Source organism: Fistularia commersonii, chromosome 30 (genome assembly GCF_037954325.1).
Source record: "Fistularia commersonii isolate RoL2024-O1a breed Wild chromosome 30, RoL_Fcom_v1.0, whole genome shotgun sequence".
NCBI lineage: Eukaryota > Metazoa > Chordata > Actinopteri > Syngnathiformes > Fistulariidae > Fistularia > Fistularia commersonii.
The window spans coordinates 1,493,318-1,515,392 of NC_141313.1; the positions used below are offsets into that span (position 1 = coordinate 1,493,318).

General features: G+C 41.7%; 1 protein-coding gene across 1 annotated transcript; it reads left to right on the plus strand.

Annotated features, from left to right (window-relative positions):
• Nucleotides 1-676: 676 nt before the first annotated feature.
• sacm1la (SAC1 like phosphatidylinositide phosphatase a) lies at nt 677-21,723 on the plus strand. Its single transcript, XM_086178057.1, has 20 exons — nt 677-735; nt 7,425-7,522; nt 8,088-8,162; nt 8,232-8,359; nt 10,823-10,972; nt 11,109-11,168; nt 11,247-11,280; nt 11,375-11,476; nt 12,428-12,513; nt 12,602-12,688; nt 12,759-12,827; nt 12,907-12,986; nt 15,708-15,806; nt 15,885-16,023; nt 16,540-16,609; nt 16,751-16,823; nt 16,958-17,051; nt 17,865-17,957; nt 18,043-18,100; nt 19,417-21,723. Exons 1-20 carry the CDS (start codon nt 707-709, stop codon nt 19,551-19,553), a joined length of 1,761 nt encoding a protein of 586 aa, XP_086034183.1. The 5' UTR covers nt 677-706; the 3' UTR covers nt 19,554-21,723.
• Nucleotides 21,724-22,075: the final 352 nt, after the last annotated feature.

Below are 22,075 nucleotides of genomic sequence, written 5' to 3' on the forward strand. Positions count from 1 at the left end.
TCGTATCTTGAACTTTAAAGTATTTACATTAGAATTTTGGTTAGCATCTATGACTCAGCCATTAAAATCACTTAACTATCCATGAAGATACATAAGTAAGTAAGTAGGTAAGTAAATAAACAAACAAATAAATAATCAAACAAACAAACAAACAAACAAATTAAAACAAATTAAATCAACTATCAGAGAAAATAAATAAATGCACACATAAATAAACAAAAAAAAACTATCAGAGAAAATAAATACATAAGTAAGTAGGTAAGCAAATAAACAAACAAATAAATAATCAATCAAACAAACAAATTAAATCAACTATCAGAGAAAATAAATAAATGCTTACATAAATAAACAAAACAAATTAAATAAAATAACTATCAGAGAAAATAAATAAATGCATACATAAACAAACAAAACAAATAAAAAAAAAAAAATTCACTATCAGAGAAAATAAATAAATACATACATAAATATAAGTAAAGATGGGTGCACGTTTTCCACGTTTAACTTTTCCCAGATCCCAAAGTGCAAGAACTACAAAAACTACAACTCAGGCCAGCGCCACGCCTTTTGTGGGCGCCAGATTGGAAGTAAAATCCGCTTTTTTGCGAATAAACTTTTTAAACGGCCGCATTATTTTTATCTGGCAACCCGCTCGAGCTGTCATTCGCGCCGCTGTCGTCACTAAGGTCGAGTAGACGGACCGAAGATGGCGACCGCCTATGAGAGATACAATTTGTAAGTACAAATAACATATCAAGTCTCTTTTACCCTCCTTGATTTTGTTTTTTAAATACTGTCGGGGACACGCAAAAGGGATCCGGGAGAAGGGGAGGGCGGTGTCATGGCCGGAAGAAAGCCGGCGGCCGAAGTTCGCTGACTGGCTCGGCTGGTCGAGCAGGAATTAGCTAAGTTTCTCTCCTCTTTCGTGGATTCTGAGGGTTTTTTTTGTGACTCCAGCGGGGTTTTAGATGTTTCAGGAAGACAAGGATTCATCGTAGTTGTTCCCAGACAGTGTGCTTTAGGTTTTTATTGCGGTGGGAACAGGGAGACAGTTCTGAAGCTAGCAGCTGCTCCCACTCATGTTGATGGTACCCTACCAGAAGCTAGTATATCTCTTTGGTTTGGATGCACAATGACATTAATTCTGTTTATTCTCTTAAATAACAAACTGTTTGACTCCAGGTGAAAGGTGTTGCAACTGCAGGGAAAGTGGCGAGTCACTCAACATTTCCACATACTAGTTCCTCTGAAGCTCCTACAGCATTCATATTCCATGTTCATGCATCTACTTCCACAATGGTCGTGTTGTAGAAAGTCATATCTGTGCATGTTTTGCACACATTGCAAAATGTCACATTATACCATGTAAACATCCATTGGGTGTTTTGAAGAGGTCGGATTTGGGTGAGTGTGCTCACTGCAGCCGATGACCCGCTGTTGACCTCCACCAGATTTTCACTGAAACCCCCCCCCGGGGATGCGTAGCCTCTTTTTTCCGCATCACTGTAATTGCTATTTCCTTGTAATGACTCATACACAGCCGCGCTGAGGGTCTGCATCTGCATTTCTTTTACCGTTTGCTATATTTCGCGCCGTGCTTTGACGCCGTCTTGGCGGTGAAAGCTCATTACGAGGCAGGCGAGAACAGAGACGTCAGTTTCTAACGTGAATTCAAAAAGTAGACTGCTCTGTAAGCCCCGGTTGCACGAGCGGGGAGGGGAAAAAAAAAAAAAGAGCTTTTGTTGATCTCAACTCCCCAAGAAATTCTTAGAATTTCAGAGACTTAAAAAGCGGCCTGTTGGGTTCAAGACCGATTTACCGATCCACCGGTAATTACAGAGAAGATCTGGAAAAAGGATTCTTCCCAATTTCTACCTTCTGAATTCCTTGAATTTTGCTGATTTTCAGCTCATTCATTTTTTGAATCATGCTTATGCATTTTCTCATTCAACTTTCAGATAAATCACAAACACAGATTATCGTATGCTTTAAAATAAATCTGTTTGCACATTTTACAATCACAAGTACAGGGTTACAAACTGAATCAATACTTCTTTTACATAACCTAAGACAGCTTTTGTCGGCGGTATTTCAAATTAAAATGCAAGCGGCGAGAAAGATTTGGAGAATGTAAATGCTGGCAAATAGAAGTCATCTCATGATCATCACATTTATCTTGTGAGGCCCACAGGGACGCCTCTCTAATTAGCGTGTCACGCCGAGGCATCTGTAACTTGTTAATGTTAAATAACTCTGAATTTGTTTTTTTTCGAACCTTTTTTGTCCCAATTTAAAGGAGCGGAAAAGCAGAATAAGCTTGTGCGATTTTTCTTTAATCACGATAAAGCTAGCTTTCACCGTCGCAGACTTTGGCTTTTAATCCTCGGACAATTTGTTGTTTTTCTGGAAGGCTTACTTTAGCATACTTTAGCATACGTTGACAACCCACACAAAAGACGTTTTATTTTGAGACGTTATCGCGGGCCACATAAAATGACGCGGCGGGCCACATTTTGCCCGCGGGCCTAGAGTTTGACACGTGACATGGATGCTGCCATGTTTTTTGATACAGAAACATGCTCTGGATTTAGGAGATGTTACAAATTAGATTCAGTGTATTTGGAATGGGCTGAAAACTACCTTGAAATGACTTGAAATGTTGTTTTCAGTCAAAAAGCTGCGTTGAAAGTTAGTGACACCGATCAGAAATTCAGTTGAAAAATGTCAGTGAGTTAATTGATTTGCAAAAAAAGGGAAAAGATTCTTATCAGTTTACATAAAAAAGGATGAAAAGTGACAAAGGAAGGAGTAGTTTTTTTTTATCCTATTGAAACAGTTCTGCTGATTAATCAATGATGCTTTATCAGAAATACTTTATTGATCGCGGAGGAAACCGCGTGATCCGCACGGTGAAGTCAATAAAAAAAGATGAGATGAACAGAAATAAATACATAGCGATAAGAACATATGAATAAATAAAACATATATAAGTAGGGTTTAAGATCAACTCATCGGTTGAAATGGCATGTTTACCCTTGAAATGCGTTGCTACACCTGCTTTGTGGAAACGCGGTGGATTATTCAACAATAGCCCGCTTGTGTGGCTGAACATTTGGGCCAAACCAGAGATTGCTTTATCCGTCGCCAAGGTCTTTTTTTTCCATCTGCGTGTTAGTCTGGTGACGCCATCATCACCACCGCTTGACTTCACTGTCTACTTTAGCCTGTTTGTGGAGGTTCTCAGTCATCCAACTTGAATTTCTTCACTTGTAGATGTTTCTCACCCCGGAGGCGTCTTCTGTTCTAATGGCCTGTGGGGAGTTTCCTAAGATAACTGCCAGGGTTTTTCGCGGGTCCAGGTTATGGTGGCTTGTTATGTAAATGTAAGAGTTGATGGGCACAAACTAGGTCTAATGCTATGCTAACAGCTATATCGTTCGTCGGGGACAAACGAGCAACTTTTGTGGGATTGCCTGGACTGGAATGTGAAAAGGTAAAGCCAGACAAAGGATTGAAACCTGTTCTAGCGGTGGATATTTCCTGGTTGTTTGGAGGGTTCAGAAGGTCCTGGTCCATCTTGGTGTTGATCCCAGCACAGTGTACTTGGATCCAAGTCCAGTTACCACCACAGGAATTTAGAGATGCATTGGTTTTTCCCGATTTTTGAAGACCCATCAGACATATCAGTGACACTGGTCCGCAAGCTAAGTGCTAGAGCAGCATTTTCTCAAAAGTATCCAAGCAGGAGTGACCAGGATGGAGAGGATCAGGAATGAGTCCATCAGAGGGACGACACATGGTAGATGTTTTGGAGAGAAGGTAAAAGGTAGAAGAAGGTAAAAGAAGGTAGAAGATGGGAGAAGACGGTAGAAGAAGATGGTAGAAGAAGAAGGTAGAAGAAGAAGAAGAAGGTAGAAGGTGGTAGAAGAATGTAGAAGAAGAATGTAGAAGAAGAATGTAGAAGAAGGAAGAAGAAGATGGCAGAAGAAGGTAGAAGAAGGTGGCAGAAGAAGGAGGCAGAAGAAGGGGAAGAAGAAGGAAGAAGAAGAAGAAGGTAGAGAAGAAGAAGAAGACGGTAGAAGAAGAAGGTAGAAGGTAGAAGAAGGTGGTAGAAGGTAGAAGAAGGTGGTAGAAGGTAGAAGAAGGTGGTAGAAGAAGAAGAAGTTTTGAAGAGAAGGTAAAAGAAGGTAGAACAAGGAAGAAGAAGGTAGAAGAAGAAGAAGAAGAAGAAGAAGGTAGAAGAGGAAGAAGTTTTGAAGAGAAGGTAAAAGAAGGAAGAAGAAGAAGAAGGTAGAAGAAGGTAGAAGAAGAAAGAAGTAGTAGTAATAATGAATGCCCTTGCTGAACCGTGTCCTTTGCACGCTGCTCTGCAAGGACAACACCCCTGCATCTCCAGGTTGATGATTCTTCTGATATTCCATGTCCCTTTTATGCAAACGATAGTTGCACTTTTCTAGTTAGCGATATTTCTGCTGCTCTGACGTTTTATCCACCATGTCTCGGTGGTTCCTCGCCCTTTTGCTGTCTTTCAACACGTGTTATTTTGACCCTTCAAACATCTCCGGAGCAGCTCAGCTCAATGTCTGGATGCTAGCCAGCAGCACAACAAACTCTTGGGAGTGTCGCTTTGCCTTGTACTTCTTTCTTGCTTGTCATGTTTTTTATTTTATTTTAGGAGAGGGTGGAGGTGGTGAAATCAAAGTTAAACATTCCTCCGCAGGGAGCAGCTTCAAGTCAAGGGGAAATAAGGCGCTGAAATGGATATTTTCCAAGCATACTCAGAAGGGCTGCCAGGGGCTGGACTCTTACTTTCTGTCCATATTTGTGTCAGGAAGAGCAGAAATAAACCTGTGCATGGATTTTTTGCTTTTTTGAGCCACGGCACATATTTTACCTGTCCGTGAAGGTTCTCAGTCCTCCAGGTCACGGTGAATTCTCGTCGGTATGTCCTTGTTTTGGCAACTGGACTTGATTTTCTGCACTTGCAGATCTTTCCCTCCTCGTCCGAGAGGCTTCCACAGTTCTTCACTTGAAGACGTTCGTGTTCAACCAACTTGAAGGCGTCTTCAAGTGAAGAAATTCAAGTCCAGTTGCCAAGAGAAGAAGATTTTGACACAAATTCACATATTTTACCGTAATTTCTGGACTATTGAGCGCACCTGAATATAAGCCGCACCGGCTGAAAATACCTAAATAAATATACTGCTCCAAAAAATAGAGGGAACATTTAAACAACACATTGTAATTTAAATTCAATCACACTTGTGTGAAATCAAACTGTCCACTCAGGAAGCAACACGGACTCATTTTGACTTGTTTTAAAGACGTTACATCAACGTTTGGTCGGCCTGTCGTTTGTTTTCACACTTTTATTTGCAGTCCAGACCTCCAGGGCTTCATACATTTGATTTCCATTGATCATTTTGGTGTGATTTTGTTGTCAGCAAATTCAACGATATAAAAAACAAACTATTTCATAAGAATATTTCATACATTCACATCTAGGAAGTGTTATATTAGTGTTCCCTTTATTTTTTTGAGCAGCGTTTATGTGTCCATATCCAGGCCACACTTGTCCAGAAGCCGCAGGTGTCCACATTTTAACATCAGATATTTATACAGATTTTTTTTTTTTTTTTAAACGTTGAATTAAATGCATACCGGTAACATCCACAAATACCTACTGGAATTTTTGTTTTTTGTTTTTTTTGAACACTGGCTGATGAAAAAGATGAATAATAAAAAACACAAGGGAAAGTCCATCCATCCATTTTCTATCCTGGCTTTGTCCTGCTCCATCTTGTTGAACGGCCTCATAATATCACGTTCATTTCGTCGGGGCGATGTGACGAGGCTGGATGTTTTGGCGAAGTGAAGCTCGTTAGCACAAAAATCCCCTAAATTAGCCGCATCGTTGTTTACGCCGCAGGGGACAACGCCAAATAAATATGTCACAAACGCTTTTAATGAAATACAATTAAACTGTCATCTCGATTTACTTACTCCGTGTGAAATCTGGCCCTGTTTGGTCGAACGCAAAGCTGACACACTCGCAGGAACCGAATCTAACTTTCATTGTATCGTCTTGAACTCCCGTTTTTTTACGTTCTTCTGATCGCTGCTCAGAATGGACTTTCCTTTTCAAATGTTATTTAATGAAATATGACGTGCGCTGCCGCTGTCTCATTCGAAGCATGGCTAATTCCTCTGCCGTCTGAGCAGCTGCAGGTCTCCTCACTTCCTGTTGCCTGTCACTGCACGCTGCCCACATAGATGGACGTACCAAGACACTTTATTTCCATGGAATGAATCATTTTTGGACCAATCAGGCCAAAGTGGGCATTTTTCCACGACACACCTGATAATCTCTCGTGGCATACTAATGTGGTCGGGAAACACTGACTTCCTGGGTATCGGTGAACTTTGGGCTACTATGGGTCAAAGAAGAAGAGGAGGTGGAGTTGCTTGACATGATGCAGAGAAGGAAGTTGGAGATACTTTGTGTCCAGGAGACTCGGTGGAAAGGTGGCAAGGCCAGAAGCTCGAAGGAGCAGGATTTGCTTTTCTATCCTGGCATGAATTGGAAGAGAAATGAAGCGGTAGTTATCATCTAGCAGGGAAGTGTCAGATAGACTGAGCCTGAAAATGAAACTGAAGGTGTGATGCTCGATGCGCCCCACGGGTGGGATGGGACCTCGAGGAGAAGGAGACCCTCTGGATTAGTCAGATGAAGTGAAGCAGGGAGTGGTAATTGGTGCAGACTTCAGTGGACATGTTGGTGCAGGAAATAGAGGTGGTGAAGAAATGATGGGCACGATTGATCTCCAGGATACGACCACAAAGGGACAGGTGGTGGTAGTCTTTGCAAAAAGGATGGAGATGGCTGTGGGGAAGACACTTTGTCGCCAGATGATGCAGGAACATAGGGAAGCTCATAAGAGAAGAGGTAGGACCACACATGTAGACTACATCTTGTATAGATGACGGAATATGAGACAATGGGACAAGGAAGATGAAGAGGACAAAGGCAGAGCAGTGGACAAACTGGTGGAAGATGAAGAGGGAGCAGAGTTGTGTGGTCTTCAGGGAGGTGTTGAATAAGGCTCTTGGTGGTCAGGGAGATCTTCCAGGTGACGGGACAGCTTCAACGAATGTGGCACTTGGTGTGGATAGAGGAGAAGATAGGAGGTGGAGCTGGAGGCAGCAGAGATGAAGATGCTGAGGTTCCTCTTTGGGCGCGAGGATGATGGAGAGGATCAGGAAGGAGTCCATCAGTAGAGACAGCACATGGTAGATGTCCTGGAGATAAAGTCACACTGAGATGGTTTGGACATGGACAGAGCAGGGACGGAGAAGACACTTAGAAGTTCCCTCTCAAGTCGTCCGCAGTGGTGGAATGAAAACATCACCTTGTTGTCTCCCAGGCACACGACCCCAGAGAAGTTCTTCATCGAGGCCTGCGATGAAGGGGCCGACGCCGTCCTGGTCATTGACAGGGTCTCCAACGAGATGACCCTCACAGGTAGAGGAACAGAAACATCTACATGAATGGAGGTCTTACAGAATGCATCACCCAAGCTTCTCACACGAAACATTTGCCACAAATTCCAAATCAGCGATGACTGTTATTTGTGTTTTATATCTCACATGTAGGACATTTACAGTCATTTCTGGACTATAGGGCGCACCTCAATATAAGCCGCACCGGCTAGCCAATCACTATCTCGGGCTTCCTCCTCCACTAAAACCGTCAAAGTCGTCTTCTTCGGTGTCTGAGTTGAACGGACTCAGAATCTCCCGGTCATTTCATCGGTCTGATGTGACGAGGAGAAATGTTTTAGCAGCGTGAAGCTCGTTAGCCCCCCCCAAAGTCTTGGCTTATCGTCTGGAAATTACGGTACCTTTCGAGATAAAAAAGACGAAACCCAACCTAACTTTTATCGTATCGTCTTGAGCTCCAGAGGCTCAAAGTCCGGAAATGACGGTATATTTTTAAGTGAAAACGTGACCGAAATGCTAAAACATCTTCTGACCCAAGACGCCGACAGGGAGTACTCATGTGGTCTAATCCCGCGGTATCTTCTCAGGGAAGAAGGTTGTGTCTCCTTCTGCCGTCACCAGGCCCATCTGTGGCATCATGGGAACCATCCGCCTGGTCGCTGGTAGGTGCTTCAACCCCGCGGCGACACAAAAACCCCGTCAAACCCCCTGACGGCGCTTTGTCCACGCAGGCATGTACCTGATCGTCATCACCAGGAAGAGGAACGTGGGCAGCCTGCTCGGTCACGCCGTCTGGAAGGCCGTGGACTTCGACATCATCTCCTATAAGAAGACGGTGCTGCACCTGTCGGAGATCCAGGTCAGGGGCGTGAAGACGGTGAAGATGTAGTGTCACCGGACAGGGTAGTGCCAAACAATCGAAGCAAGCATGAGTTTGATCATATTTAGGGGTGGAATCGCTACCAAGGAGACTTTAGGATCCAAAAAATATCGATCTGAACTGCTTGGTCCAGGCGGAGATCCTGATACCATGTGACGATTTCACGTTTTTTAATTTATTTTTTTAGACGATCTACGATTTTCAAATCAATTTGATAATTAAAATCATAATTTAATCATCCGTGGGACTTTTTCGGAGGGGAAAAATATCATTTTAATGCTAATTTTAATTCGTTGTTTTTAAATTTTTCTGAGAATCGAGCAAATGGTGCAGTTTGTTTCAGAATAAGAACAACTTTATTTATCCTGAAGGAAATTGTTGTGCCAGAGTTAAAAGAAAAATATAACAATAATAAATAATAGTAGGAAATTGTATAAACAGTAAAAAAAAAGAGAAATAGGGAGAGTAAGAAATACAAATAAACTATAAAGTGTCTTAAGTAACAAGTGAAAGATAAGGAGTGCATAAGAGTATGAAAAATATTGTACATGTATCTATCATGAAATATCGCACAGTTATGATCATATATACGGATAAATTATTACAATTTACAGTAAGTGGGTGATATTTTTAATTTTTTATTTTGAAGATTTTAAGATTTTAAGATTCTCTGCGGTAGGAAAGACCTCCTGAGGTGTTCACTGGAGCTCCTCCTGAAGAGGTTCACCTACTGGTTTGCTCGTTTTCCGTCACTTACATCCTTGCAAATATGGAACTGTAGGAATTCACTCATTCATTTTATATTGATTTTAAGGGACGTATCATGTTCCGTCTCCCCCCTGTTAGTAATATATGAAGTTATCAATTTAACATCGGAGCAGTCGTGACATGTGCGTCATCTGCTTGTTTTCTAATCCCGCTCATGAAATTTTAAAACGCTGATCCAATTACAAGAGCTACGCTTTAGCATTTGAAGCTCTAATTTTGTCTTCAACAACCGAGTCATTTCAGTAAATGTTTCTCCACGTTCTTCGTGAGAATTTCGGATGATGCACCGATATTGGGATTTCAAATCGATTTCTCGGTCCTGCAGTGATTTCTAGACTTGCTCCCGGTCCAAATATGGGAAATACCAGATTTAAGTCTTTGAACTGATCCCATTTTGTTTGTTGGATCTTTAAAAATTGAATTACCGTTGAGCTTACTGATTTATAACTGTGACGCAGTTGCAGAGGAATTGCAAATTAAAAGAAGCTTATTTAAGGATATTCATTTAAAGACTCCGTCATTGTTTGCACACTGGAATCCTGTTGTGTTCCATCTGAAATGTCAGCCTGGCAGATAGTTTGTTATTCATCCGCCGCTGCTTTTGTTTCAGCTGAAAGGGACAAATTATATGTTTCACAGGGAAAGTCTGCAGAAACAATGGACGGTTGTGTAAGCGGTGCGAGAAAGCAGATGGTGTGAGTTAGGAGAGCGATGGAGGTCGAAGACCGGCCTTCGCCCTCCGCTAACTAGCTTTGCGGTCAGATCCTATTAGCTCAGCGGGCGCAAAGCTCCGAAAGCACGCCATTCATTGGCGTCCCCCAGCTGCGTGCGCTGTGCGTTTTTTTTAAGAGATATTTCAAACCATTAGCAAGCTGATGAATGAGGTGGCTGCAATTACTGTTTTTTTTTTTACTCAAAATTTGATCCAAACCAAAACCCCTGCAAATGCCGCACGGAGAAACGCTGTTTTTCCACCTTCCTTGTGTAAAGCGTCGCAGAGGAAAGAATATTTAGATCCTGGTCTTACTATAAGCGTGATTGTTTATGCTAATGCTAATGTGCACGTCAGTGACGCTCAGTGAGGTTTATGGCTGGTGAGGGTTCTGCAGCCGAGGAGTCGCAAGAAGAATCCCTGGAATCATGAGCGCCCCCTACCATGAGGCAGGAGAACTGCGTGCCTCACTTAGTGGCTCTTCGCCGCTGCTTTATGGTCGCTCAGCACAAGAAACTAGTAACACACAAGCAGGTTTTGACAAATTGCAAATGTAATTCATCTAGCAAAAATGTTGAGGCATTTTGATAGCAACATACAGGGAGACAGTAATCCGGTCTTAGTGCAGCGCATGCTAGCAGCCAGCCGTCACTGAGGCTCAACAGTCGGCAGCCTCATAGCACGAATCAGTATTTGAACAGAAATGTGAAAATCCAGCCATTTTTAAGAAGAAAAACAATCTAAAACTGGTAAAGTTAAATGAAAAATACCCTTTATACTGCAAATCACTGATCAATACGTTTGAAATTTTACCTTTCTGTCTTGCCAAGGTTGGCAGGTGAGGCACGGCCTCTCCTGCCTCCCCTGACCGCATATCACTGGCGCATGATAGCATCAAACTTCCTGAGCAATTCCCTTTCCCTTGCAATTTGTGAAATACGTTGCTCTCTGTCATTGTAAAGACCCAAGAAAACAAGGCCTTCCTTGCCATGATCAACAACGTGCTGACCACCGACGGCTTCTACTTCTGCACCGACTTCGACCTGACGCACACCCTGCAGAGGCTTGCAAACACCAGCCCGGATTTCCACGAGATGAGCCTGCTGGAGAGGGTGAGCGCGCGGATATTAGCATACTTGAATCATCTATTGTTTTGTACGGTGTTAAACAGTGCTGGTTTGTCGCGGCTAAAATCCTGATTGATTATTCATTTATCCGAGCGAATCCCCTTGTTTGCCGTGCCTCCAGGCGGATCAGCGGTTCGTGTGGAACGGAAACCTTCTGAGGGAACTGGCCTCCGAGCCAGAGGTAAACACAGACGCCATTCCCTTTTAACCGGCGTCCATTTACCGTTTTTGATTTAATTGTGCTAATATCCCCCCGCAGCTCCACAGGTTTGCGCTGCCGATCATCCACGGCTGTATCCTTTCCACCCAAACTGATTTTGGAGATGCGTTATTTTTTTGTGCGATATATAAACCCATCAGGAAAGGATTTCCCTTGACGTCCGACAGTCATTGTCATTAAACCGTGTCGTATCAACGGGAAAATCTTTGAGTGGATCCTCATATCCAGAAGAAGCTGCTTCCGGGCCGGAGTCAGATACTATGTCAGAGGTGTGTGTGTGTGTGTGTGTGTGTGTGTGTGTGTGTGTGTGTGTGTGTGTGTGTGTGTGTGTGTGTGTGTGTGTGTGTGTGTGTGTGTGTGTGTGTGTGAAACCGCATCCCCATTGAAAGACCGGATTTCCAAACTCCAATTAACAGTAGCATGTTAGTATAATATCAAATATCTGAGTGCTAATATTAGTCATGGAAACTGAATTATGGATGAAAATGTATAAAAATTGATGTATGAGTCCCTAAAGACTCAGTGAAGTTGATTTTTTTATTTTCTTATTTTTAGAAATCTTCCCCATTATTTAAAAGCTATTTTGAATGACTCACACAGCTATAGTTAATTAATTCCTATATAAATAACACTCAATGGTCAGATTGTAAACAACTACTTATTCTTAGAAATTCTCTTAGAACAGGACTGAGAACATTCACAGACTTATAATTCTAATTATTATTGTTATTAAGATAACAAATGCGCAGATGGAAAATGTTAAATGAAATGCAAAGAAGTTATTAGCACAGCGAAAATAAGTACACATTTATTTTTTAATGCGAAAAGATATTGAATTTAGCTTATCCGCGAGATGACATCTTCCCCTTTGCTTTCATTATTTATTTCACAATTTTACAAATTAGCCAATTATGTGTTGTTTTTTTGTTGCCTCGTCCATTTTTATTATTTTTTTATTTTATTATTTGTTTTTTATTTATTTTATTATGTTTTTTTTATTTATTATTTTTATTATTATATTATTATATTATTCGTCCTTCTCACTCGAATTTGCAGGAATTTTTCCCCACAGTATTTTTAGTGTTTGTTGCGTATTGATATAATCAGCAGTGAACGATTGTCTGACTCTGTGACTAACTGGTGTGAGTTTAGCCTTTTTCCTCTTGGAATCGTGTTCTAACTGGTCGGCGTGAATGACGAACGCTCCCTGTGCTCTGCAGGCATCGACTCCGAGGGCCACGCCGCCAACTTCGTGGAGACGGAGCAGATCGTTTTGTACGAGGGAGCCAAGGCTTCTTTTGTCCAGGCAAGTGAAACGTGCAAACCTGGGTTTCACCGCGTCCCAAAAATGAGAGATTTCATCGTTTTTTATTTCTTTTTCCCCCCCCCGGCAGACCCGAGGCTCCATGCCGTTTTACTGGAGTCAGAGACCCAACCTCAAATACAAGCCCAAACCGAAAATCAGCAAAACAACGCATCACGTAAGAGCGGACCTGCGGTCGGTCTTTGCCGCCGACAATCTGACAGTAATAACTTGAAAACTTGGTTTAGATGGACGGATTCCAGAGGCATTTCGACTCGCAGCTCCTCATCTACGGGAAGCAAACACTCCTCAACCTGGTGAGTTTTGTGTTTTCGTTATTAAATTAGCAAAATTCACGAAGATGCCAATGTGTGTGTGTGTGTTCTTTGTGTCCAGGTGAATCAGAAGGGTTCGGAAAAGCCCCTGGAGCAGGCGTTTGCCAAGATGGTGTCTGGTATGAACAGCGGGATGATCAAGTAAGCGTCTTGATAATGAACTCTCTTTTCAACCGTTGACTCTTTTTGTTTCCGTTGTCGTCCTCTGGAGGTTTACAAACATGGCTAACCGCTAATTTGAAGGCCAGCATAAAACTAGCTTCAGCTGCCTGTTCTTGCGTTGACCGCTCACTAGCATAGTTAGCGTGCTTTGTGGCGAACTGACGGCGGATGTCGTATTCTTTGAAAAACCGCCGTAGTTTTCTCGCCGTATCAGACATATTTTTTCGTCCAGTCCTTTTTAAATACTCGGCACTCCCCCCGTTCGCTTTTTGGTCCCTTGATCCGCTCATTTTTACAGAAGGATTACGGGCAAAGCGAAAAAGTGACATAAAAAGTAACACACCACATGAGGAACGTGGGTATTTCAGAAAAAAGGTTCAATAAATTAGATATAATTTTATCTAATTTCAAGTTTCGGCAGGCCGGGTCAAAAAGCCCAACGTGCCACATATGGCCCGCGGGCCGTAGTTTGCCTGTGCCGCTCTAGCTCTTTATACGACGATTGAATGAGTTGGCTGTCTCTACATGACAGCAAGAATGGTTGGATAGCTCTATATGATGTGAGAAAAACGTTTCAAATTTAAAAATAACAAAATAAATACATGTGTACATATATAGACCGCACTTGTCTATTAGCCGCAGGCTAACTTCTATTTAAATATATACCGGTAACATCAACAAATACATACTGGAAAAGCTTTTTCTTAACACTTCTGATGAAATAGAGGAATGATAAAAAATACAAGGAAAAGTCCATCCATGCATCCATTTTCCATCCACGCTTTGTCCTCCTCCAGCCGATGGGTGTCTCCTTCTTCCAAAACCGTCAAAGTCGTCTTCTTCGGTGTCGGAATTGAACGGCCTCCGAATTTCATGCTCATGTCATCGGTCTGATGTGACCAGGCTAAATGTTTTGGCGGCGTGAAGCTCGTTATTCCCCCCGGAAAAAATCTAGAAATTAGCAAAGAACCCCCTGCTGTCGGCCAAAGCAGTAGCTCATTGTTGTTTTTATTTCTTTGGCTGGGAAGTCGGAGTGGAGAAATCAACGATCTTCGTCCTGAACCGTCAAATCTAATAACCGATGAGAAGGAGCAGCCGCTCGGGAGGGAAACACAAGAATTATTACTGTTTTTCAGACTTGAAAGTGATGTCGAACCATCAAAGAAAGATACTTGTTTATAAAAACGAGAAAAACAATGCCTTCCGGATGAGCCACGATGTTTCGGCATGGAAAGATGGATAACATGCGGTTATCCGTCTTGAAAATGCTGACATATATCAAGCAGTTTATGGCCGTCGTTGGGTTTCGCTCGGACGAGTGATTAGTTTGAGTTCTCGGCCTTCTGATCAAATTAATCAATCATTTGAATCTGCTGGCCGAAACGATATAAAGATTCAGTTTGCCCTCTTTATGCATGTCATAGTGTTGCAGTGCAGAAGTGATGTGTCGTTGGCGAACGTAGCGGCTTTATGAGCCGGCTCTTCGAAGTGAACACAGGAGCCGGCTCCTGATTGGTGGGCAGCCGGCTCCCCACCAATCAGGAGCTGGCTCCCCACCAATCAGAGACGCTTTTTGTTCTCTTGAAGGCGCCCGTGATTGGTCAATACGGGTGGTGTCGTCTCTGTGTCTGTACTTGGTGTTTCTAAATCCAATCTTTAGTAGAGACTTCTGATCTTTTTCTTTTTGTTATTATTATTTATATTATAAATAATTAATTATTATTATTATTTATATTATTTATATTTTTTGCGCGTTTTTCAGGAGTTCTGTGTTTTTTCAGTCTGAATTGGTTAAAAGTTGATGGGTAAATAATTAAAAGTTCTTGTATTTTATAGTTAATTATAGCACTGAAGAGTTAATATTTCTAATTTATTTTTAATTATTTTATTTTGTTGTTTTGCATTTTTTTTTTTCTGGGATTCTGTGTTGTTGTTTGACTTTAAATTTGTTGAGTGTATAAAAAGCTAAAATTGTTTTGTATTTTATAATTTATTTTTTGTAGATCTGTAAATATTTTAATTTATATTTCATGTGTTTTTCAAGGATCCTATGTTTCACTTTAAATTTGTTATGTATAAAAAAGCTAAAAGTTAATTCTTGTATTTCATAGTTCATTTGTTGTTGCACTTGAAAAGTAAATATTTTTAATTTACATTTTGTTGAGTTGCGTGTTTTTCAGGGATTCTGTGTTCCTTGACTTTAAAGTTGCTCAGTATAAAAAAGTTAAAAGTTTAAATTAGTCAAAATTTCACTGTAGAGCGAAAAAATAAAGGCTATTATAATATAGTAGTATAATACATTTTTTTTATTAATTATTAATTCATTTTGTGCATAATGTTACATTTTTATTGGTAATATGTCGATTAAAGCAACAAAAAAATCTGAAGAGCCGTTTGGGAGCTGAAAAAAAAGCCGGTTCTTTTTATTGAGCCGAGTCGTAAGAGCCGGCTCTCTAAAAAGAGCCGGAATTCCCATCACTACAGTGCAAAGTGGTAAGAATTCACAGCGATTCGCTGAAATCGGCACAGATTTACGAGCCGCAGCATTTGGACGGGGTACCGTTTTAGTTTAGGTCGCCGAAGAAAGCCAACTTTCCGCCCAAGAAACCAGCAAACTGCTTTTTACCAGCAGAAACCTTGACTTTATCCCACCTCAATGCCTGATGTCCCTGACGGTCCCCTTGTCTCCTTGGTCCTCAGTTACATCGCCTTCGACTTCCACAAGGAGTGCAGCCACATGAGGTGGGATCGTCTCCAGATCCTGGTGGACGCCGTGGCGGAGACGCAGGACGAGTACAGGTGTCCGAGCGGCGGCCGGATTCCGGCGCGGCGACGCTAGCCGTGAAGGTGTCGTCTGAGCGTGCTCTCTGTCTGCAGTTATTTCATGGTCAACTCGGACGGGAAGGCGCTGGTCCAGCAGAAGGGGGTTTTCCGCAGCAACTGCATGGATTGCCTGGATCGGACCAACGTGATCCAGAGCCTTCTGGCCCGACGCTCCCTGCAGTCCCAGCTCCAGGTCGGTCTGAGAGTCGATACTCAACCGTCTCTTACCGTCACATCGCTAAACGTCCGAAATATACTGAGAAGTTTATATTTATGACATCATCGCCAACCAGAATTAATACTATTTACAGGATTCCCATATTCATTTTCACTCTCAGACGAGAAGATCCGTCAAGCTAATGCATGTTGCGCTTGCTACATTCAGATCGTCTTACATTCGGTGGATGTTAAATCCGTTCCATTTTCGGTCTTGTGTTCCTAAAGTTGAGGATGCGTGAGAGAAGGAAGCAGTGGAAGCAGAAAATCATTCATATATTCAGTCAACTGGGGTTCCTGTGCAGAACTCTAGCAAGAACCTCCAAGTCTCCAGGTCGTTGCAGACGAGTACTGGTTACGATGTGTCTTAACACCCAAAAGAAAGTTTCCAGAGACTTAGCAAATGTTTATACAGAATATTAGAGTAATTCCTGCTTGCTTAAAAGGATAAAATTGCGCGCTGAATACTGTGTTTCTGCTAATGTGTCGTCAGAGGATGGGGGTTCTGAATGCGGGCCAGAGGATGGAGGAGCAGGCCGACTTTGAGAAGATCTATAAAAATGGTAACGCCAATACCAGGTCATCAGCTTGACCCGCGTGATTAGAATCCAACATAACTGTAGCCTGGGGGTGTGTCGGTGTGAGCGCGTGCCCTAACTCTTCTGTGTGTGTCTTTGTGTGTGTGTGTGTGTGCGTCTAACCAGCATGGGCTGACAATGCCAATGCATGTGCTGTGCAGTACGCAGGAACTGGAGCTTTGAAAACAGACTTCACAAGGTACAAAAACGCCTCACGCCGTCACATCAGCTCACTAACCCGCGTCGTCCCGGGGAATCACCGCGCCGTCGGCGTCGTCAGGGTATTAATTGTCCGTCCTGCTTTTTCACGGAAGTCTTTTTGTCCTCGATCAGGACGGGGAAGAGGACCCGCTGGGGGCTGCTGATGGACGGCTGGAACTCCATGATCCGCTACTACAAAAACAACTTCTCTGATGGCTTCAGACAAGTATGATGTTTCTGAAAAAGGGCGGGGGAATTAAAAAAAAACAAAAAACAAAAATCCAAAATATGACCAAGAATCTTCAAAAATATCTCGCCAAAGCAACAAAAATTAAGCAAGAAATTATTTTTAAATAATCGACAGGGACTCACTGATCAGTTAGAAAATATAAAAAAAAAGATGACATTTTCCCATTTTTTCAGATTATTTTGTTGTTGTTTTTTGTGTCTGATTTATTTTATTCAAATGCAAGAGGGAGGCTTTTACATGTATTTAAATTCAAGTTTAACAACTAAACTGGAACCGTTTGGACCAGGGGTCGGCAACCTTTACCACTCCATTTGGACCCGTTTCCCAACAGTAAAGAAATCACCAGGAGCCACACAATCATTTTGAAATTTAAAACGAATCAACACGACACGTAACGTTATTTTTTTGCCTTTATGCTATGTATAAACACAATTTATGTTGCATTTTTTTAAATCAATTAAATACTGCAGAGAAAACAAAATTACATTTCTGCATGCAACAAAATATTTGGAAAAAAGACATTGGGTTGAAGATTACTTTTAAGCTAAATACTCAATGTCTATTTAAGTCCTTCATTTATTTATGAAAAAAGAAAAAAAAAAAAAAAAGCCAAACTTAAATTATCCACGGCATCTATCTATGTGTGTAACACAGTAACAGTTTTTCCAGCGCTATATGACATGATGAGCTGGAAACACAATGTAGGAATCCACAGTTTGGATCATTTTACTCAAGGCAGCTTTTCTAACAGCGTCATTGAGAATCCTTTGGTCTGTGTGGCAAATTCAGGACTCCATCGACCTGTTTCTGGGCAACTTCACCGTTGACGAGAGCGAGTCCTCCAGTCCTCTCCGCGTGCAGAAGGACTGGAAGTTTCTCACGGTCAGTCCAGCAGCGTCTTCTTTTGTTTGAATCAGGAGCAGCAGGGAGTCGGACACTAATGTGTGACTTTGGTTGTGTTTCGCAGCTGCCCATCATCATGGTTGTAGCTTTTTCAATGTGCATCGTGTGTCTTCTCATGGCTGGTAAGTCCTACACGTAGCATAGCTGCTCTGTCTATTTTGCAGGAACTAGAAACCAGTTAATGCAATAACAGTGTAGTAACATGAGATAACAATGTACTGCAACGATATCAGTGAGAATGATTGAAATAATGTCATAATAACATCATGTTGTTAAGTTAAATCGCAACATAGGTACATGGTAGTTTAACAGCGCCTTCAAACATAATAGGTAACAATTTAATACAACAAAGCAGGATGTGATCGCATTATAACTTAAATGTAGCATGGTAATAAGATCAAATAACAACAGTGTAACATAACAACAAGGTAATCTAACAATAGCATCAATGTAGCATAGCAATAAGGTAATCTAACAATAACAGTGTAACACAACAAGATAACCTTACAATAACATCAGTGTAGCATAGCAATAAGGTAACCTAACAACATCAATGTAGCATAGCAATAAGATCACCTAACAACAACAAAACAATGTAGCATAGCAATAAGGTAACCCAACAACAACAGTGTAACATAACAATAAGGTAACCTAACATCAACAGTGTGACATAACAATAAGGTAGCCTAACAACAACGAAAACAATGTAGCATAGCAATAAGGTAACCAAACAACAACAACAGTGTAACACAACAACAAGGTGACCTAAAATTAACATCAACGTATTATGGCAATAAGGTAACCCAACAATAACAGTGTAACACAACAAGGTAACCTAACAATAACATCAATGTAGCATAGCAATAAGGTAACCTAACAACATCAATGTAGCATGGCAATGAGATCACCTAACAACCACAAAACAGTGTAGCATAGCAATAAGGTAACCCAACAACAGTCTAACATAACAATAAGTTAACCTAACAATAACATCAATGTAGCATAGCAATAAGATCACCTAACAACAAAACAATGTAATATAAAAATAAGACAAACAACAATAATAAATAACAATAATAACTAACAATTTAGCATAACAATATGATCACCGAAAACAACGTAACATAATAAGGTAATGTAACAACAATGAAGCCTAAAATAAGATAACCGAACAACAATAACGAAGCATAAAAATAAGGTAACCTACAACAAAAATAATGAAAATAACACGAGAGTAACAGAAGAACCACGCTATGTAGTTTCACGAAGTTGCTTGGACAGGTTTCCCCTTTGGTGTTTTGAGTGGCCAATAATCTACTAACTTTATGTCGGCATTGGATGTGATAACATTTCCTGGATGCGCGGTATTGATTTTTATTTTTTTGAAGTAGTACTCGTTCATTCTTTGTCCCGCAACTCAGTGCTTATGGATTTCCAGGTGAAACTTGGACGGAGACCCTGGCTTACGTGATGTTCTGGGGGGCCGCCAGTGCAATTACAGCCACCATCATCCTGTTTAACGGCCAGGACTTTGTTGACGCTCCTAAGCTGGTTCACAAGGAGAAGATGGACTGAGAACGGAGTGTGCGTGAGCGTGAGGAGCATTTGGACCCAGCAGCCTCATATACCTCGTCATCCTCATCCCCTTTTTTTTCCCCCGGGTCTAGGATCTAGACTTCTAAACTGTCTGCTGTGTCCATGCTGTCCTCCAGATGTCCAACTGCACAACATGTTACACACTCCTTCACACTGTACAACCTTTATCTCACTTTGTCTTCTACGTCCGGGTTGGTTTTGCCGTTTGTATCGGGAGTTTGGTTGTCAGGGTTACCGCAAGTCTGGGTGGGGTGGGGTCATTTCTGCAGCTGCTCTTCGACAAAGCATTTACTTTTTCATTGCACATCTAGGCAGCGGACTTGCTTTTAACTATTCCTTCATATGACGGCATCCCGGTGTTTTTCTGCGTCGTTTGTCCGCGTCCTCGGAATTCAACGCCTCTCATTCAGAGGCAGTGAAGGTGTAGCTCCTACGGTTTGAAGGGAAGTTAATCAATCTCTAAAATGGTTCTCTGCACACTTTATATATGACTTGTGATGTTGCCTTTTTCGACCCTGATCGCCAGGTTACCCAAGCAGTTAGTTCGGCACCTGTCCCTCGCGCAGGCTCTCCAAGAATCCAGCCGTACGTTGTGTTCTCATGATTGGTGAATAAAACAACCATCTCGCTTACATTAGCACATCTGGGAATGTAGGATTTTAGTTGGTATTTTCAGTGATGTGGAAAGAACGTATCCTATGCGTTGACTAGATCAATCAGAAGGGTCGAACAGGAGAAGAGACATGAGACATTCCCGGTGTCCAACCTGTGGAATTAACCTGCATGTTTTGTCTGAGAGCATTTTGAAAGGCAGGGAGAGCTGCAAGATTGAATCCCACCTGTCCACTTACTGAAAAAAACGAGATGCTGAGCAGCTTTTTAGGAAAATGAATGGTGGCTCTGTCTCTGAACACAGTTGTCTGTGTCATCAACCTGCACAAATCTTGTCTCTCATCCCGCCTTTTCGTTATTTTCACTTGAATTGTTTTATTTGTGCGTGATCTGGACATATTCTTGATTTGAATCACAGCGATTGGTGGCTGGAGACCCTTATCTGACATTGTTAAACATGTATGGAGGAGTTACTGTTATTTTGGAGTTGTGTGTGTGTGTGTGTGTGTGTGTCATTATGGACAGACCGTGTCTAAAACATCCAAAACATCACGAGCTGAGAAGCTCGACCGTGCTCTCGGTGGGTCGGTACAAACGACATTAGCATATCATTATTGATTGTTTTTCACACATTGATTAGTGCAGCTTTAAAGATACTCTTTATACACTGTACCCGTAACAGACTGCTCAGCATCCCAACATAAGAGCGGCTCTTCTAACGGTCCAAGGAGATGGAAACATGTGAAGTACCACCTCGAACGATGGATTTCTCTGGTCTGTAAAATGCTGAGTCCTGAATGTACCAAGCCTTACGATCCTGTATATGAAGTATAAATACTAGCTAATCTGTTGGAGCGAGTACTGTCTTCCTCTTTATTGCATTGAGAATATGTTTCATAAAGGGCTGAAGGTGGTTTCCTCCCATCTAATCTTCTCATCGAAGCAGGAAAGATCTGCCGGCTTGAGTTTCTGTTTTGTTTTTTGTTTTTTTTTTCCACTTCATGCTCCATTCTCTTCTCGGCAGTCTGTTCTGGCGCTCATCACGGTAGAAAAACACGTGGCCTACCAAAGCTTGAATGGGCTATATACAAAATAACAACGTTGTATCTGCCCCCTCCTGCTTGTATCCATTTGAAATTCTGAATTTCCGGACGCTATTAAACTGAGCTAAATTGACTCCCCCCTCCACGGGGATGCGGTTTGTTGTTCACTGGAAAGCATTAAAAGAAACAACGTAAACAGGAGATTCTGTATTTCCTGAGAGCCTTCTGTCTCTGTCCCAAATGACTGTATCGTCATATTTAGCCTCTCCCCTCCCGCAATACATTACAACATCATGATTTATGCATGTTTATTGCATTTGCAGTACCCTCTTGTGCCATTACAGTACAATATATGATACTGGTGTGGAGCCCTGGCGTCTTCCGGATGATATTTTATGATATTTTAAGACTTGGCTGTCTCATTTGCCCTCCGTGGAGTGTTTGGAGTCAATCTAGGCTGAGGTTTTATCCTAGAAATAATTTGCATGCCTGAAACCAGATGGACTGGAGTTCTGAGCACTTCACATGAAATTAGCAAAGAGTGGAATTACTTTTATTAGCTCCTATTGCAGCGCTACTCCGTTTGTAGAAAATCATATGAAAGGTAATTCCGGTTAATAGGAAAATCAATGTCTCTGGTATCTTGTTGATGTATGATAATATTATCTGAAACAAGTGAACAAAACTGTTGAGTCCCTGTCGAATTTGGATGCCAATTTCCAGAGGCATGTTCACCATATTGGTATTGTTGACATTCATTTGTTCATTCACTCACCATCTAAAATGTTTATTCTGCATGCAGGGCTGCAGGAGGGCTGCAGCCAATCTATCCAAGCTGTCATTGGC

Bases quoted from the DNA above. Each gene is read 5' to 3' on its own strand.
- sacm1la (XM_086178057.1), top strand. From the start codon at position 707: ATGGCGACCGCCTATGAGAGATACAATTT. The intron at 7,523-8,087 runs GTAGAGGAACAG...GTATCTTCTCAG, and splicing joins CAACGAGATGACCCTCACAG to GGAAGAAGGTTGTGTCTCCT. The intron at 10,973-11,108 runs GTGAGCGCGCGG...CCGTGCCTCCAG, and splicing joins AGATGAGCCTGCTGGAGAGG to GCGGATCAGCGGTTCGTGTG.